Here is a 20,588-nt window from a genome sequence, read left to right on the forward strand (position 1 = left end):
CATATATATTTGCGATTCGAATAACTATGTCTATGCTGACACAGGGGCTGAAGCCGATCATAACGTTCTTTGAACAATAAGCTCACGATTGCCTATCGGTATTGTTAAGTTTGTTTTTACAAGCACACAATATATAATAAATTTCTTTGTTTGTATTATTATGATTGTGAAAAACTAGTATTGCATGTTTTTAACAAACATTTAATTCTAAAAATGTTGTTTTACATCTTTATGTATGTAAAATTTGAAGTCATCGAAAGTGTATTCATATTACATTTCGTCGTTTGCGTATCATAAATGCACTATTCGCAAGCCTAATGACAGACAGTGTATAAGTTTATTATGGGGTCGGATAAATCATACTACCATCATTGTTCCTTTTGTCATTTATTTAAGGCTTACTGCTTAATATTAATTTCAGCGTGCATTGTCTTTTTTAAAGACATTTTTTGTTTCTTGTTATATTGATTACAACTTCTATATACAAATGGCACAATTCGCCGCTACTATTGTTTATTACATTCAGCGTATTCAATTTTTTGTTTAAGAACCAATAACAAACGAAAAGAAACATCAGAAGAATTTTTTTTATTATTGAGTGTTTTCTAAGAAAAGCGAAAGCGAAAAGGACATATATTTTGAATCGCATTTTTTAAATCTATAAGCAGGTAAATGTCAACATAATTTAAAGAAACGAAACGTTTTATACAGTCTTAATTAACTAACATATCTTTCAGAAACAATATATATATATATATATATATATATATATATATATATATATATATATATATATATATATATATATATATATATATATATATATATATATATATATATATATATATATATATATATAATACATAATAGAATATAAAATATAGAATAGCTCTAGCACGTCACGTTATACCTATTCACTTCTTCGTCCGTCTTTCATGATCTTATTTAATTCTAGCAACCGACATTAAAAGTAACTCGCATTTGTTAAGTATAACGATTCATATGCAATACACAAGAAGATTAAAATAAAATCTCGAAAAATGGGCATTATGAAACTGATAAAAAATTCATATGCAATACCCAAGAAGATTTTAATAAAATCTCGAAAAATGTTCATTGTGAAACTGGAGAAACTTATTCTATGTTGGTATTGAGCTCCATATTTAATGCAGAATTAAGCAAGACAGACCATGAATTCTCATTAACAACTTAATTGTAAGCTTTATTTTCGAAAGAAGGTTTCTTCGAGTCCCTTGCGTCACCGTGTCGACGAAGACGACAGAACATGATCACCAACACCACGATGCAAAGCGTGAGCACCAGGCCAAGGCCGACAGCAGTTGCAATCAGGGCGGTGGGGATGGTGGGTATCTGTTGGGCCTCAGATCTGTCCTTATAGCAGACGGTTTCATTCACGTCAGACATGCCTAAAACAAAATATTTCGTACTTTGTTATTGTATCCTGTGCCAAGCATACACATACATTGTATCAACGTTATTCTTCTGTTTCTACATAGGTTACAGCCATATCAGTTGAATTTGTAAAACTTAAACATGTCAAATTGAAATACATGGCGAATTAAAAACTTACTTGGCGGCAAGATGACCAGTGGTCTGGTCAATTTCAGGACATCAGTGTCAGAGGATCGACGTTTTCTTCCACTTGCAGTAGTACAAGTCACCTGCGCGAGATTAAAATCACATTTTTACGTTTGTTTTAGTAGTTTTTGAGTCCCCTACAGGTTAGAACAGATGGGACTATAGATTTATGTATGTCCTACCGTCTGTCCGTCAGTTTGCAAAAACTGGATTATGTGATTTTTTAAAAAATAATGAAGATATGTGGTTGACACGCGGTAAATGACAATGAGCAATGTGAGGATTATGTAAGAACCCTTGTTTTCCAACAGATATAAAAGGTCAGGTCACTGTTGCTTAAATTAGAACAAAACTTGATACTGCAATAACCAAGAACCCATTATGTATATTGATCCCTGTTATAAACCCAAAATATACCAAATATTATCATTAAACTTGGTATAAATATTAGGCTGTAAGATTGCCAATTCAGTATATGTCGATCTCTTCCTTTATTCATCCGGTCGTCTGCCAGTCCGTCCGCTAAACTGAACTAAAAGGCAATATGAAGTACATGCATACTCGTTAAATGATAAAGGTTTTCACAAGAAGGAGGCGCCTGTATTGGTTGCGCCTTTGTCAAAGTCTTGTTCTGACAAATCAAAGTATTAAACTGATAAATGCAGTTCAAAAAATAAAATCAAGAAAGTGCAGGAGTTCTGTAAAGTAAACATCCATGCAAATTTAAATTATACCAGAAGATAACTTTTATATGTTTGCTGTTCCGATTGCAAATTATCCTTTCTCTCGATTTACGAACTTATCTTTACCGCTGTACAATTTCCGTTGCAAAGTGTAACCTCGACTTCAATTGAGACAGCTGCAATAGTCGATGAAGGTGCGGGCCTGTTACTTATTGACACAGGAACGAACATTTTGAAGGGAACATTCTGCACGCCGCCACTTTCGATATCCGTCTTTACTGGTGCATTCATAGGAGCGCCACCAACGGGGCATCTGAAATAAAATGAAATATAATCTTACATATGGCTAAGAATTGAAAATACATTATCATACCCTAGTGGAAACTTTTTTAAACCAAGCAATTGCAGTCACCATAGTGTTTAGTATTAATGTTTTTGAAAACCGATAATGAATAGTAATGCGAAATGTTTGTTTTGCAGTGAGCTAGGTGCTAAATTGACACTCGTGACCATTCAATATGCCGACCTAGAAAGCAAGGAATATTCAAATAAGGTTTTAAGAATATCCCATGCTACATGTTCCTCTAGCTCACCTGAGCAAATGACATGTTGTCTTTAGAATAAACTTCCAAAAGATGGGTAAGCATCAAACGAATTGCTTTAAATATTGATTTATTTAATAACTTCAATGAATACTGTAATTTTTTTTTATAGAGTGCAATCATCAAGCAAGTCATTCACCCTGGGTTATACGACTTTTGTTGTTCGCGTAAAAGCGTAAAAAGCAGTGTGTGCTTTTATCTACTCGTAAAATTCAAATTGAACTATTTAAAATTATGCAAAATACAGGGGAGAGATCTTTGTCATTCAGTTAGCTAAAGCAATTGAGGTACCATATTGCTTACCCTGCGCTTATAATTGTCACGGCTGACACACTTCCTACTTGGAATTTAACGGTTCTGATGGTAAATCCAACAGCAGCTTCGGTGAAACAAAAAACAACATTCAAATGAACATGCTTTATCGTAACACTAACGTTTAACATCAATTTGTAATAAGTAAGTTGTGATAACAAAGATATATCAGTTACCGGAAGGTTGTATTGGAAATTAAACCTTTGAAGTGCTATAACTGGCATAATTATTATAGCATTTCTTGTACAAAGTAAGGATGTTTATGAACTATTTTGAAAAAAAAGGATATTCAATAAAGCGTGTTTATTACACTATAAGACCCAAAACCATATCCTGTTTACATTACAATTGAAGTCATTTAAACGTTAATGATTGAACACTTGCCTCTTGCTTCAACCATTCAAATTCCAATATTGAAATATTGAGAAATTAAGATATAGTGCCAGCTGTGCATATACTTCTTGCTTCAATCCGTCGTAATTCAATATTGAAATATTAAGAAATAAAAATTAAACGCCAGAAAAAATGTCTTTTACTGTGATTCTATAAAAGTATATGCACCTTTCAAGTACGGCTTAAATAATTCTGATATGGGGATCTGTATATTCTGCAAAAAAGAGTTGTGCAGAAAGTCCGAGAAAATAATAATAATAATACTAATAATAATTATAATGATGATGATGATATTGATGATGATGATGGTGGATGTGGTTGTGGTGGTGGCGACGATGATTATGACGATGACGATGATGATGCTTTCTCAACGTGCAAGGATATAAGTCTCGCGGAAATAACACTTCTATAATAGGAATCATGGAAATATTACAAGTCGTAGAAATAACGCAATTCGTGGAATTAAAATACATCATTGAAAAACTACAGTTTTTTTTGTGAGCTTGCGTAATATTTCTTCATTCCTTTATAAAAGCCTGTTGAAATTAATGACGGAGATATCGGCATGCTGTTGCTCTCTAGCATGTCTGTTAAGTTCGTCACACGAAAACTCAGTAAAGCTTAGTCTATATTGATGAAATTCACCTTAAATGACAAGTTCATAACACCACGTCGATACTAAACATTTTGACTGATGCAAAGTGTGTCCTAGAACGTTCGAGTCGTAATATAATCCGAATATTCGTGCGCTGTTGTGTTTATGAAATTCAAGATTGTTCAGAGGCAAAGTTAAACGTACCGTTATCGGCCACAGGAATTCGCACCAGCAACTTCACGTCCTGTCCAACTCTGACAGTAGAAAGTGGGGCTCCTCTCTCGTTCACAACTGCAAACGTCACCGTTGTGTTAAATGTGTCTGAGACAGCAGACGTCTGGTCGAGCATCCTGTTGTTAAACGACAATGCTTAGAGCTGGTATTCTCGGCGTTTCATTTGCTCACTTCAACAACTAACATATACGAATTGAAACTAAACATAACGCTTATATCCTCGCGGAATTGATTTTCAACAAAGGGTTCAGAACTTTTTCTCGTTAAAGTGAGGGATTTATAAATCTGTTAAGAACGACACACACAAAACAAAAATACAAAACTACTATTAGGTATAATAGACAAAAATTTTATCTGAGTAAAGTCTATGTTACTCGTATAGGAATGTTCAGAAAAGAAGTCAAGTGGGCACACACCTAGCTCGTATACAGTAAACTGTTATCCAACGAGTTTTAACATGTTATCCAACGAGTTTTTACAGTTAAAAGTTTATATATTTACGTTGTATTGACAGATGCAGATAAAACCTGGGGTATCAAATCCACTTTCGACTGTCGTCTACCGTAGCGAATTTAGCATATTTTTGAACAACCAAATTGAACGCCGTACCCTGAAATTGAATGGTATAATAATGATTTTTTAGTATTTTCTAGTTAGCTTCAATGATGATACTAGTGCTTGGTCTTTTTAAAAATCTCCCAAAATCAAGGATTTTTTTAAAACTCAGTTGTGTGATTATCGTGAAAATAAGAAACATATGTCCAATTTATTCGTCGGATGCGCTTTAGTACACGTCATGTTTTTTTTTTAAATGAACCAATATGTATAGATGAAACAGCATAATAAACGTTCTAAATCTTGTGTATGCATTCGTTTTCGCTTAAAAATACAACTCGTGTGAAATAAAGGTATAACTTGCCTAATAAAGTACGTCCATTTATATAAATAAACAGTTAAAATGAATAATTTAAGCCTTTTACAAAATATTATAACGGCATAGAAACATCCTCTCGGTATATATTTCTATATTTGAGGTAAAACAAATGAGCTACATGCAATTTTAGTATAAACAACGTTATGCCTATCCTCACGAGTTTAAATGTACATCCTGAGACTCTTGCGTCCATAATGTAGGTAAACGGTAAACTGGTAACGGTAGTTGAAGGACATCCTGTACCAACACTATACACTGTGTAGCCGAGTGTTGCATTTGATGAATTAGGGATGGTGATCTTCACTACTGGGCCAGATAAACATTCGGCTTTGACTGAAAAAAAGCAATTTGCGGAAGATAAGAAGACAGTATGGAATGAGTGATAAATTGGACGTCATCTTTTGATGACGTTCAATTGAACGATTGTTAATGGGGAATAAGTTTCGATAAGCTCCCGGTAATAGCCGCGATTTGGGTCAATTGAAAACTGGACCATAACTTTTGCTGCAATTTTACATGTTTATGGACCAGAATGCGATCTACACGTTTGCGTATTCATCATATCTGGGAAAATCTAGTTTTTGATTAAATCACGAAAAAGTGTTTTTTATTGCGCAATAGCAACAAGATGGCGGCTTGGCCGGAGGTAGCACTGTTCGTGACGTGAACACCTCTTCTGGTGACGTTATAAGGTTATGGTTTGCGCGCGGCGTTTTCCAGATAATGTTTTTAAACTCTCTATCATTCCATTGATAACTAGTAATACTACAAACTTCGATCGAGGGTCTTTACTAATTAAATAATCATCGACGCAATTATTGTGTTTAAATATCATCAATACAGAGGCACACATTTTGCGCAGTGTATGGTTTTTCAAAAAGGCGTGACAGAAAACTAGGTCAGTGTCATTGTGTTCTAGAATTGGTCCGACGAGTTGAATTTTATATACCATTACCACGCGAGAAAGTTTGCCAACCCATTTATTTCTCCAACAGATTTGTAAATTGACAAAATTAAAAAAAGTTGTTTCAGATTCGAAAATGTATGTGTTTGTTATGATATTTTTGAGGAAATAGTAATACTGACCTTTAACCATGCTCTTAAATATCAATTATATGCATGTTTTGACGATTTGAAAACCTGAAAATTATAAAGCGTCTTGCGACGCGAAACGATTGAATAATTTGGAAAGTTCTGTTGTTGTCCTTATATATTGGGAAACTACGAGGATTGCTTATATTGGTAAAAAATACATCCGCTCTAAGCATGAGCATGGATGGTCGAGTGGTCTAGGCGGGAGCCTTTTACTCCAGGACTCCAGGGGTCAGTGGTTCGAGCCCTGTTGAGGGTTACTTTTTTCCTTTTTTTAAATTGTATTCTTGTTTTTTACGGGAGATTTTTAGGTCAAAGGTTTAAATTTATCAATATAAGGCATTTAATGACATGCTTCAATACATGCCAAAATCTGTTGGACGGCCCCTTTAAAAAACTTAGCTTGAAAAATAAACAACACAAATATCAGTGGCACGAACTGGTAGTGGCACGAAACGACCATCACCCGGGGCATAATTTTAATGGAAATGTGTTTAAAATTGGATTAATTAATTGTTTAGCCGTTAAAAGGATAAGTATTTGGTTTGCTTTGTTTCATTTTTATCACAACAAAAGTTTCTTTTTTTTCCTAAAGTAAAACAGTTCAGTTATCATTATATCTTGAATTTTTGAATATCGAAATGGAAGTCGGATGTAGCATATTTCGGACGTTGCTATTCAAGTTAGTTCTCGATAGAATATACTGCTTTAACTTTTTCGCATACCGTTGTGCAGCTGTGTTCCATATAATGATGTACTGTTTAACGTCTGGAATACCCCCCCCCCCTCGATGATTATAAATCATAAATAACTCAAACCTGTGCATTGTCAAGGTTCTGTCTAGATTAGCAGAATATGTACATATCAGAATGATGTCTGATGAGCGCAGTGGTTGGTTCACCTGATTCTCTCATAGGTGATCCCGGTTGACCACACCACAATTGAGTATATGTCAGTACAAAAACAAATATCTTGTAATTATAATTGATTAATGTGATTGTTTGATTTTATTTGTTTGCAACAATAAGAACACTTCTTGTTTGAGCATTGTAAGACCAGTGTTTAATAGCCCCTTTGTTCAGCACAAAACGTTATCTCGTAATGATCGGATACTTTCCAGACAATTATTAACTAACAAGATGGTGTCAAAACCACATATGACACATTAATTTCAATTGTCAATCTTTGAAAGAAAAATGTATTCATTGTAAAAGAAAATTAGCATAACATTTAAATATTGTAATGTACTATATATAGAGCTGTTAAATTGTCAGTGTTAAGTATTCAGACCACGTTTACTCGGATGCTTATGCATAATTCGTATTTTTATAAGGATTATTTTTTTATATTTATTTAGTTACTCTGTTAGTAACTGATGGTGTATGGGATGTACACCCTCAGTAATTCTTCTTCGCTCTCGTATGGTATGAAATAAGTATCTCGTGTGACGTATTTTCGTTTAAACTCTGGATTTTAATGACGACAAGTGGGACGTGCAGTACAATATTTTTTAAAGCATCGAACGAATCCCAAAGTATTTCGGATTGTGTGTTTGTCATGCATAATTTAAACTTCCATAAGAATAAAATAACTCGCTGCGACAGGCTTACGGTTTCGTTAATCGTGTTTTGGGTCAGAATGGGTAGCATTCGATACACATGTTAGTATAAAATAGTGAGGTTTTTAATAAATTTTGAGAAAGGGAAGGAAAAACAGAAAATGGAAGTTCATATCGTTGTAACTTTATTGTTTTAAGCATTGGATTAAAGTTAAAATTGAGGTAAGTGTGTCGTTAATACTAAACTTAGTTTTTTATGACTCCTTCGCTCTCGTATGGTATGAATAGGTATCTCATGTAACGTAATTTCATTTAAACTCTGGATTTTAATGACGACAAATTGGAAATGTTATTTTATTTAACAGTAAATTTTTTTTTAAAGTATCGAACGAATCCAAAAGTATTTCAGATTGTGTGTTTGTCATGCATAATTTAAATTTCCATAGGGATAATATAACTCGCTGCGACAGAATTACGGTTTCCTTAATTGTGTTTTGGGTCAGATTGGTTAGCATTCGATACACTTGTTATTAAAAAATAGTGTGGTTTTAAATAAATTTTGAGAAAGGGAAGGAAGTACAAAAATTGGAAGTTCATATCGTTGTAACTTTATTGTTTTAAAGCATTGGATTTAAGTTAAAATTTAGGTAAGCGTGTCGTTAATTATACTAAATTTAGTTTTTTATGACTCCTTCGCTCTCGTATGGTGTGAAATACGTATCACGTGTAACGTAATTTCATTTAAACTATGGGTTTTAATGACGACAAGTCGGACGTGTTATTTTTTTAACAGTAAAATACATTTTTAAAGCATCGAAAGAATACAAAAATATTGCGGATTGTGTATTTGCCATGCATATTTTGAACTACCATAGGAATAAAATAACTCGCTGCGACAGGATTACGGTTTCGTAAATCGTGCTTTGGGTCAGAATGGTGAGAATTCGATACAAATGTTATTAACAAATAGTGTGGTTTTAAATAAATTTTGAGAAAGGGAAAAAAAGAGAAGAGAAAAAAGGGAAAATGGATGTGCATATCGTTGTAACTTTATTGTTTTAAGCATTGGATTAATTTTAAAATTTTGGTAAGCGTGTCGTTAATACTAAATTTAGTTTTGTATGTCTCCTTCGCTCGTGTATGGTATGAAATACGTATCTCGTGTAAAAAATTATATTTAAACTCTGGATTTTAATGACGACAAGTCGGACGTGTTATTTTATTTAACAGTAAAAAATGTTTTAAAGCATCAAACGAATCCAAAAGCATTTCGGATTGTGTGTTTGTCATGCATAATTAAAACTTCCATAGGAATACAATAACTCGCTGAGACAGGATTACGGTTTCGTTAATCGTGTTTTGGGTCAGACTGGTTTGCATTCGATACAAATGTTATTAAAAAATAGTGTAGTTTTTTATAATTTTTGAGAAAGGGAAGGGAAAAAAAAAGAGAAAATGGAAGTGCATATCCTTGTAACTTTATTGTTTTAAGCATTTGATTAAAGTTAAACTTGAGGTAAGCGTGTCGTTAATACTAAATCAAGTTTTTTATGACTCCTGTTAAAGCTGAAATAGTGTCATCAATATAAACTACAGCACGGAGAAATTACGTCACAAGACATACGTCATAAAATGCGCAATCCGATGCATCATAAATAAAAGTACGGAAAGCTGGTTTTGAGAATGTTTTTAGTGGAGGAGCAAAATAGTATTATATGTGATATAATCGATAACAAACGGCAGAGCTGGGCCGGACGTCTGAAAATAGCATTAATTGAAATAGTGACAATTATATTTTATATAGTTGTGCATGTCGGCTGTATATTGCTTTTTGTGTTTTTATGATGTTGCTTGCCGGGGTAATAGCTATCCGATATGCCAGAGGTGAATTTTGAATTCTTAAATGAACCGATTGGCATAGTTTCAGTGCAGAACATAAAAAAACATTTCACTCGCACGATGCTTTTTATCTGAAAGTACACAGCAATCATATATGTCATAAAAATACAGCATTACATAAAGCGTGTACTAAAGCATATACATTTCAGTTATTTGTTAACATGACAATTCTCGAACTCACCCACGGAGCCGTGCAGCCTCACAGCGTCTATCATCACAGCGTCTTTTGCCACGGAGCAGTCGATATCCAGCCGAATTTGGTTCGAGAAACAAGGAACTTTAGACTGAAAATAGAACCACGTTCAATGTTTAACGATGGAGATGGAATATTCTGTTAATTTACTTCAAAGCGTTTTTAGAAAGCACTGCAACAATTATTTTGAGAAATCAGATATACTACACGCATATTTGTATGAGTCGACTTGAATTTATTCAGTGCGGTGATACTTCTTTCACGTCAGAGCTGCGTGTTCTTACTACATCCGCCACGTCCACAAAGGATGACTTGCGAAAACGTGTTGCGACCCGACAGATATGTAGAACGGTAATGCTGGAAGGTTTCACAGCGTGCGGAACGCACTGACGTAATCGATGACATAGAAATAACGCAGTGAGATAGATATTCTTGCGCATGGCGATTGAATTCATCGCTCTTACTGTATAGTCGCCTTATGTGTACAGGTAACATTACACTAAATATTTGCCCCATATAATTCAATGTAAAAGCAACACATTTAAGCGAGAAAAAAAACAACAATTTGTACATAGAGATCCCAATAACCATATCTTTACTTAAAGGACATTCTAAGCCGAATCGATCGATTAAAGAAAAATAAAAAGACATGTCATGTACACAAAGAACACATACGAAGAAAGAACTTGACACAAATCAAATTCAACTTTTTTTTTCACCTTCTTTTTTTCCGGCCGTTTTGTAGTGGAGAGTAACTTTTTCAGTGCAATGTCGTACTATAAGTATAGTCTCTTACTTTTTAATATTTCAGGGATTAAGAAGTGCAGACCCATCAATATCTCTTAAAGATAAAACCAGAATAACAGTCTTAGTGTAAAACACGCCTTCAAGTAAAATATGATGATTTCTTTAGAGAGTACAGCCTTGATGACTCGATTATGTAATGAAACCAGCGTCCGTTACACGCGAATGTCCTCCACGTGGCGTCCACACAAGGACGTCACGTACTATTGAGACCTATTCATGCCAATACCACGCTTTAAAAGTTCGTACTGTTCTTGTGTTAGTTGTGATATACGTTAGTTCGTTCCTTCCGATACTTCAATTATAAATAATGAATCTCCAAATTTTCTACTCGACTATTAAGAAATAACAGAACAATGAAACTCACGTTCCACTACTAGAAGAGAAATTCGTGGAAGCTAGTATTTTATTAAATGCAAATTATAAATTACCCGTATGTAAGATACAAGAAAATACAAACAGTATGACAGAGCAAATTAGCATGTTTATGTCAAGGGCAAGGGCCATCGTATTGTCCATGCAAATAATTGCGGGTTTGAACCGGTTAAAAAGTTTGAACTTACTAAAGCTAAATTATCTGTTCGTTCTTTTACCGTAAACGATGGACTAAATATCCTCGCAGACTGAATCTTGGATACTTTTGGCGTCGACCATAGCGTTATCCACGTGCCTGAGACATCGAGGCACTTAATGGCCTTGACACCGCCAGCATTGTAAATCTCGTAGACGTCGACTTTTGTTACGTAGACGGGAGTGGCGAACTGGAGCTGAACACCAAAATTTCACGATGTTACGTGTATTACGAGTTTTAAAGCACTGAATAATGCATTTCTTTAAAATTTAAAGAAGGACACAGAAATAGTTTTATATAGTAAGTTTTGTATTAACGGAGAAATACAATGCAGAAAAACCGGTGCTTGTAAAGCGATGATTTATTAAAAAAGCTCGCACTTCCAAGCTATTACGGTATTATTCCATGACGTTAACACTTTGGTTTAAAAGGTGATTTATAAATCGTACTATAAGAGGACAATACAATTGCTCAATAACAGTGTAATTTCCCAACCTCCAAGAACTGGTTTGCGTCGAAGACTTGTTGGATCCATGCTCTAACGTTAACCCCGTACGTAGGGTACACATCTGGAACACCCAGTACTTGCTTCGCACTGTACCTGAAAAACGAATTACACTAGATGAGCCGCGTTTTGGAAAAAAAATACGCTTATATTGTCGTCCAAGATAAGCATTCCTCACTTGCTAATCAGGGACGAAACTTTCCGCAAAGACCTCCTTTCGTTTAGAAAAGAGCCTTCTTTTAATCGCAAATTCCATAAAAGCGGACAGTGTCGTCCCCTATTACCCATTGCGGACTTTGAAGGCTAATCCGAGAAGACCATTGAAGCACATGTATTAAGCCCCTTTTCCCAGAGCGAAGCCCATATAACAAAAATGTTTCGGGGAGGGGTGATTATGGATCAGCAATCCATTTTAAATGTACCTTTTACGTCCTGTAAACCAGCTTGTTTGTTTTTTCGTAAATGTTACAACGCAAAGTCGGACATGACACCTCAAACTTTTGCAGCGAATATTGTGCTTAAATATTGTTTCAGCATAAATGGCATGCATCAACAAATCACAAACACAACAAAATGATATTTCAAATAGCATGCACTTAAATATTCATAATTGCGTAAACTGCTATATTCGAGACGGGTAATATTATTTAGAAAAAAATATTAAAGAGCATATTCTTATTGTATGTGTTTACAATATGTTCAGATGTAGGGCACAATTGGTTCCAATGATAGTTTCATTTAAATGCCCTGTCGCCATAATTCTAAGCCATACAAATAACTTCTACGGCTTGCAAACAATTGCTCGAGTTAATGAATATTCAAACTGTCGGTACTTACGATGTGGTACTATACTGCGACGAAAAGTTTTTCACCACAGAGACCCACTGCCCTCCCTCTGTAATAAAAGTAAAACTGCTACATACAATTATGCAGCAAAGCAATGGTGTTAAATATACAATTTCTAAAGAAACACATATGATGGCGTTCTTTGCATATGTCTGGTAGATTTAAGTTAAGGATGTTTTTTTCTGCCGTGTTAAGTCTTTCTTAACACTTTATTGTGTTTAACTATTTTTTCTGCGAAACTTTACGCGCGAACAAAAACATTGTGACGTCACGTCAAAAACCGCGCTAGCTTGTCGCCATCTTGTTGCGCAACAAATAAACCCAGTTACGCGTTATTGATTCAATATGCAAAGCAATATAATCAATACAAATGTCTCCCCGTTGTGCAGTGTATGGTTGTTCAAATAGACATGACATAATATCATGAAAGTGTAATCGCGTACTTAAATTTGTCCGACAAGTTGAATAAAGGTTTACACGGCGAGGATTGCCGTGAGCAACTTATCATAAGCATCATAAAAGTGAGTAACAAATCAACAAAATAATCGAGAATAATTATAATTAAACCTAGCACACACTTGGGTTAATTAAAATATCGATTGCAACTGAAACCGTTTTGAAGAATAAGTTGATGACACTATTTCAGCTGTAATAACTAATAAAAAAAAACACTAAATCTAGTAGTAAAGACACGTTTACTTCAATCACAACTTATATCCATTGTTTATAATAATAAAGTTGAAACGATATGCACTTCCATTTTCTATTCTGTCTTATTGAAACTTATTTTAAACCACACTATTTTATTGTATTCTTATCAAAGTTAACATTTATGCATGATAAACACACAATTCGAAATTCGTTTTGCATTCGTTCGAAGCTTTTAACAAATAAATAACTGTTAAAAACAAGAGCTGTGTTTGTGAAACACAATGCCCTCTACTGCGCCTTTTTGAAATCATATATTTGACCTTTGACCTTGAAGGATGACCTTGACCTTTCACCACTTAAAATGTGCAGCTCCATGAGATACACATGCATGCCAAATACCAAGTTGTTATCTTCAATATTGCAAAAGTTATGACCAAGGTTAAATTTTTGGGACACACACATACAATGACAGACACACACATACACTGACAGACAGACCAAAAACAATATACCCCCGATTATTCGATCCGGGGGCATAAAAACACGTCCGACATGTCCTTAACATGCAGAGAATTTAACTCCAACTGGGATGTTTCGTCAAAGAAATTACGTCACACGACATAAGTCATAAATTGCGCATTCAATTGCATGAAAAATAAAAGTACGGAAAGCCGGTTTTGAGAAAAAAATGTGGAGGAGCAAAATATGGAATGAGTGATACTTTGGACGTCATCTATTGATGACGTTTAATTGAACTAATGTTAATGGGGGCTAAGTTTCGATAAGTTGAGGCAAATCACTGCGATTTGAGTCTCTTGAAAACCGGATGATAACTTTTGCTGAAATTTGACATGTATATGTACCAGAATGCGATCTACCTGTTGGCGTAGGCGTCATATCTGGAAAAAATATAGTTTTCGAGTAATTTGTGTTTAAATATTTTTTTTATGGGAAACCACACGCGCGGAAAAAAACATTGTGACGTCACATCACAAACAGCGCTAGCTAACCGCCATCTTGTTGCGCAACATAGAAACTCAGTGACGCGTTATTAATTCCGTATACAAAGAAGAAATTGTTCTGTTTTAAAATCATCAATACAAATGCCTGTAATTTGTGTAGCGTGTTTTTTAATAGATATGACAGAAAACTATGTAAGTATCATTGTGTACTGGAATTTGTTCGACGAGTTGAAGAAAGGTTTACACGTTGAGGCTTGCCGTGAGCAACGCATCATTAGCATCATAAAGTGAGTAACACACACATGAACAAAATAAAGAACATAATTATAAATTAACGTAGCACACAATCATGACAATTAGGATATTAAAATATCTATTGCAACTGAAACCGTTTTGTAGAATAAGTTGACGACTAAATTTCAGCTTTAAAAAGAGTTAAAAAAACACCTTAATATAGTATAAACGTTGGCGTATTCGTCATTTCTGGGAAAAATCTAGTGTTTTTTTATTAAATCACAAAATAGCGGGGGGGGGGGGTTATTGCGCAATAGCAACAAGATGGCGGCTTGGCCGGAAGTAGCGCTGTTCGTGACGTGAACACCTCTTCTGGTGACGTTAATGTTATGGTTCGCGCACGGCGTTTCCCATATTTTTTTTTTTAATCTCTCTATCATTCCGTTGATAACTAGAAATACTACAAACTTAAATCGAGGGTCTATACTAATTAAATAATCATCGACGAAATTATTGTGTTTAAATATCATCAATACAGAGGCCCACATTTTGCGCAGTGTGCGGTTGTTCAAATAGGCGTGACAAAAACTAGGTAAGTGTCATTGTGTTCTTGAATTTGTCCGACGAGTTGAATTTTATATACCATTACCACGCGAGAAAGTTTGCAAACCCATTTATTTCTTACAAAACTTAGCTTGAAAAATAGACAACACAAATATCAGTGGCACGAACTGGTACTGGCACGAAACGACCATCAGTCACCCAGGGCATAATTTTAATTGAAATGTGTTAACTATTGAATTTATTAATTGTTAAGCCGTTAAAATGATAAGTATTTGGTTTGCTTTGTTTAATTTTTATCAAAACAAAAGTTATATATATTTTTTTAAAGTAAAACAGTTCAGTTATCATTATATCATGATTTTTTGAATATCGAAATAGAAGTCGGGCTTAGCATATTTAGGACGTTGCTATGCAAGTTAGTTCTCGATAGAATATACTGATTTACCTTTTTCGCATACAGTTGCGCAGCTGTTGTCCATATAATGATGCACTGTTTTACGTCTGGAATATCCCCCCCCCCCCTTCTCGATGATTATAAATCATCAACTTCTCAAACCTGTGCATTGTCAACGTTCTGTCAAGATTAGCAGAATATGTACAGATGACTTACATTAATCTCAGAATGATGTCTGATTAGCGCAGTGGTTGGTTCACCTGATTCTCTCATAGGTGATCCCGGTTGACCACACCACAATTGAATATATGTCAGTACAAAAACAAATATCTTGTAATTATAATTGCTTAATGTGTTTATTTTATTTTATTTGTTTGCAACAATTTGGAAACTTTTTGATTGAGCATTGTTAGCCAAGTATTTAATTGCCCCTTTTGTTCAGCACAAAACGTTATCTCGTTATGATCGGATACTGTCAATACAATTATTAACTAGCAAGATGGTGTCAAAACTACAGATGACACATTAATTTGAATTGCCAATCTTTGAAAGAGAACATGTATTTATTGTAATAGAAAATTAACATAACAGTTAAATAGTGTAATGTACTATATATAGAGTTGTTAAATTGTCAGTGTTAAGTATTCAGACCACGTTTACTCTGATGCTTATGCCTAATTCGTATTTTTATAAGGATTATATTTTTGTATTATTTATTTAGTTACTCTGTTAGTAACTGATGGTGTATGGGGTGTACACCCTCAGTAATTTCATACCCTACGCGAGCTTCGCTCCCGTATGGTATGAAATACGTATCTCGTGTGACGTGTTTTCATTTAAACTCTGGATTTTAATGATGGCAAGTGGGACGTGCAGTACAATATTTTTTAAAGCATCAAAGAATCCAAAAGTATTTCTGATTGTGTGTTTGTCATGCATAATTTAAACTTCCATAGGAATAAAATAACTCACTGCGACATGATTACGGTTTCGTTAATCATGTTTTGGGTCAGAATGGTTAGCATTCGATACAAAATAATGTTATAAAAAATTGAGCGTGTTAAATAAATTTTGAGAAAGGGAAGGAAGAACAGAAAATGGAAGTGCATATCGTTGTAACTTCATTGTTTTTAGCATTGGATTTAAGTTAAAATTGAGGTAAGCGTGTCGTCAATACTAAATTTAGTTTTTTATGACTCCTTCGCCCTCATATAGTATGAAATACGTATCTCGTGTACCGTTACTTCATTTAAACTCTGGATTGTAAGGATGACAAGTCGGACCTGTTAATTAATTTAACAGTAAAATATTTTTTAAAGCATCTGAAGAATCCAATAGTATATCGGATTATCTGTTTGTTATGCATAATTTTAACTTCCATAGGAATAAAATAACTCGCTGCGACAGGATTATGGTTTCCTAAATCCTGTTTTTGGTCATGGTTAACATTCAGTACACGTATTATTAAAAATAGTGTGGTTTTAAATAAATTTTGAGAAAGGGAAGAAAAAACAGAAAATGGAAGTTCATATCGTTGTAACGTTATTGTTTACAGCATTGGATTAAAGTTAAAATTGAGGTAAGTGTGTCGTTAATACTAAATTTAGTTTTTTTATGACTCTTGAATTTTACTTCTTTATATCCTATTAAAGCTGAAATGAGCGATTGTGTTCGTTCTTACTAAAGTACTGGAAATTGGAACTTTCCCTATTGGGGAAAAAACTACAAATTTTCCAATTGCTGTCAACAAATTCCCAATCGAAGATTTTATGAATAAATTGCAACATTTAGTTACTTTCTCTACGCAGCTCTATGGCTTAAACATAAGTAAATGTAATATTGTCTACTTGACAACACTAAGTTATCAATTTCAGAGTATTTGTGAGCTAAACATAAAATTCTCAACGTGAAGACTACACAATATAAATTTTCCCAATTACAGTGTTTTTGCGCAATATTTTCCCTAATTGAGCTGGAAACGGTACTTTTCCCAATTAGGCAAAAAATCACTGCAAAGAGTGTTATCAATCTGATGTAAAGCATCGTTCTAGTTGCAATCGATATTTAAATCATTACACTTGTGTGCTACATTTAAATATAATTCTTTTCGAAACCAAAAATTGAATTGTTGCACACATTTATTGATGATTTTATCAAATAAAAGCTAATATTCTGATTGTCTCATGCACTTTTCATTATAGATTGTAGGATAAATAGAATACCATGTTAACATCAGTGTTCTATTAATCGGATTTCATTGATATTTTGATAACGTTTTATTAGTCATCTTTGGTATTCCTTGCACGAAATTTGATCTTATATTGTTCGTTACTTTTACATTTATCTTGTTAACACTCTAGAGGCCACATTTATTCCAATCTTCATGATTGTACAATCTTAATGAAGCTTGCTCAGAACACTGTTCCCAAAACTATCTCAACTGGTCTTTTGAAAAACATTGCCGCAAGGGTGCAGGGCAGTTGTTTATATGGCTTTAATTACACCTTGTTTACACTCTAAAGTTTAGAAGTCTTATTCATAGTCCAATCTTAATTACACTTGGCCAGATAATATGTTTGAATGATATCTGGGTATAGTTAAAAAATCGTTCCGTCAGTTTAAAACCATGGCCGTTGGGGGCAGGGCAGTTTTCCTTATATGGCTATAGTAAAATCTTGTTACCACTCTAGAAATCACATTTACTGTGCATCCTTCAAGAAACTTGGTCAGGTCATTTGTTCTAATGATGTCTTGACTGAATTTGAAAACATGTTTCGCTTCCTTAAAAAAACATGTCTGCCAGGGGGGGGGGGGGGGGGCAGTTTTCTTATATAGCTATAGTGAAACCTTGTAAAGGCACTGTTTGGTCAGAACATTTGGGCCATCTGAGCTATAAAAAAGTCAATATATTGAATATACAAAAAGAATGTTTATACCACAGAAGTCACCTTGTTTTTCTAATATTCATGAACATCGGTATGAATATTTAACTTCAAAACTAACATTGGGCATATAAATTAAGCATATAAGTTTCATAAAGTACTTTCATTTTTTTGTGATTATAGTTTAGTTCCTTAATTGTATCAGGTGAGCGCCTTTGGACTCATGGTCCTCTTGTTGGGATACTAACGCTGAATGGGTCAAGTTCCCCCCGTGTACTACTTCCCCATACCCCGGGTACTTTGAAGTATACTTCACCGTACACCGATTTTCAAATGATACTTTTGGGTACCTCGGTATACTTACAGCAACCCTATCTTTCCTAATAAAAAAAAATCGTACCCAAAATTGTTCGTACTCATTTATTTTCGTACCCAATTGTTTTAGAACCACATTTTTTTTTCGTACCCACATTTTTGTCTTACCAACAATTTTCGTACCCAATTTTTTTTCGTACCCAAATTTTGTTTCGTACACCAATTTTTGTTTGGCATAATTTTTTCGTACCCAAAATGTTCGTACCTACACTTTTTTCGTAGCTAAAATTTTCGTACCCAAATTTGTTTTCGTACCCAAAATTTTCGTACCAACATTTTTTTTACCCAAAATTTTCGTACCCACATATTTTAGTCCCCACTCATGCTATCCCGCGAAACCCTTAAGTTGTCGGAACTCTAGTAATTCTAAACCTCAATTATTTAAATCGGAGATTATAGGGTCTTAATATGAGTATGTGAAAAAGATTTTTCAAAGAGACTCATTTGATACCAAGTCAGATAGTCAGTGGTATTGTTTAAGTATGTCCAACTTTAATAAGCTGTTAATTTTAACCGTTAAAGCTTATAAGTTCCGTTATTGTTTTATAAATTATTAAAAGTTCAGCCTGGTCGATCAAAAATCGTGCTGATAGTTGTGGGCGTGGTTCGCAAGTCATCAAAACCTCGCCATTATTACTATCAAACAACGCATATTCATACCGAAATTTTTTATGTTTCTCTGCATTTCTTACCTGCCTGTTGTGCTGTTGTGCCAACCACCGCCAGAACGGCAATTACGAAAACAACGCTCATCATGGTCACTACAAAATGGCATTTGTTAAAATCTCTGTATTTCAAACTCAACGTAAAAAGAGGTTGATGTTCAATATTTGTAAAATCATAACTGTGTTTATTGATTTAAAGGGGCCTTTTCACAGATTTTGGCATGTATTGAAGTTTGTCATTTAAATATTTATGTTAATAAATGTAAACATTTGATCTAAAAACCTCCAGTAAAAAAAATACAATTAAAGAAAGAAAAAAAAGGTAACCCTCAACTTGGCTCGAACCACTGACCCCTGAAGTAAAAGTCTATCGTCTAGACCACTCGGCCATCCGCGCTCTTTCAATTAGTGTTGTATTTTATACTTTATCTAAGCAATCCTCGTAGCATAACAAAATATAACGACAACAACAAAACTCTCCAAATCATTCAATCGGTTCGCGTTGCAACGCTTTATCATTTTCAGGTTTTTAAATGGTCAAAAGATGCATATAATGGATATTTTAGAGCATGGTAAATGTTTAGTAATGCTGTTTCCTCACAACTATCATGACTACAACGAAAATTTGCGAATCTGAAACATTTTCTTTTTAATTTGTCAAATAATCAAAACGTGAATTGGCCCCTTTAATGATAATTTCAATGTATAATCGAGCTAAACAACACTGGTTTTAAATCAAGCTCGACTAAAATCACTATCGCCCACCGTGGCAAGTTAACCATATTTCGATGTTTTGATTGCATGGATTCAGACAAGTGGATCATTATGTTTTACGCGTATTTTGATTGACGGAAGGATGCGCCATATTTTCAGAGATCGGCCCAAAATTAATACCTATTATTTATATAATATATTAATTAAAACACAGTTATTCTTGCCCATTAGAAGTTGCAATCGATTTGCAATAACTTTTTTATATCGTTTGAGGAACGTCTTTTATCATTTTCAACTGTTTTAAATCAACTATATTGCAAAAAGGTA

General features: G+C 34.2%; 1 protein-coding gene across 4 annotated transcripts in view; it reads right to left on the reverse strand.

Annotated features, from left to right (window-relative positions):
• Positions 1-874: 874 nt before the first annotated feature.
• LOC127879997 (uncharacterized) overlaps positions 875-20,588 on the reverse strand; it is a 105,521-nt gene continuing 85,807 nt past the window's right edge. Inside the window, exons 3-8 of one of the 4 annotated variants that reach the window (XM_052427174.1) lie at positions 4,920-4,965; positions 4,389-4,534; positions 3,188-3,263; positions 2,409-2,595; positions 1,592-1,682; positions 875-1,427 (exon numbers count right to left, since the gene is read on the reverse strand). In XM_052427174.1, the coding sequence (XP_052283134.1) occupies positions 1,210-1,427; positions 1,592-1,682; positions 2,409-2,595; positions 3,188-3,263; positions 4,389-4,534; positions 4,920-4,965 (764 nt within the window). In that variant the 3' untranslated portion in view covers positions 875-1,209. The remainder of the gene's footprint in view (positions 1,428-1,591; positions 1,683-2,408; positions 2,596-3,187; positions 3,264-4,388; positions 4,535-4,919; positions 4,966-20,588) is intronic. The other 3 variants (XM_052427182.1, XM_052427193.1, XM_052427202.1) reach the window with 3 other exon arrangements.

The sequence above is a fragment of the Dreissena polymorpha genome, chromosome 1, assembly GCF_020536995.1.
Source record: "Dreissena polymorpha isolate Duluth1 chromosome 1, UMN_Dpol_1.0, whole genome shotgun sequence".
Taxonomy (NCBI): Eukaryota; Metazoa; Mollusca; class Bivalvia; order Myida; family Dreissenidae; genus Dreissena; species Dreissena polymorpha.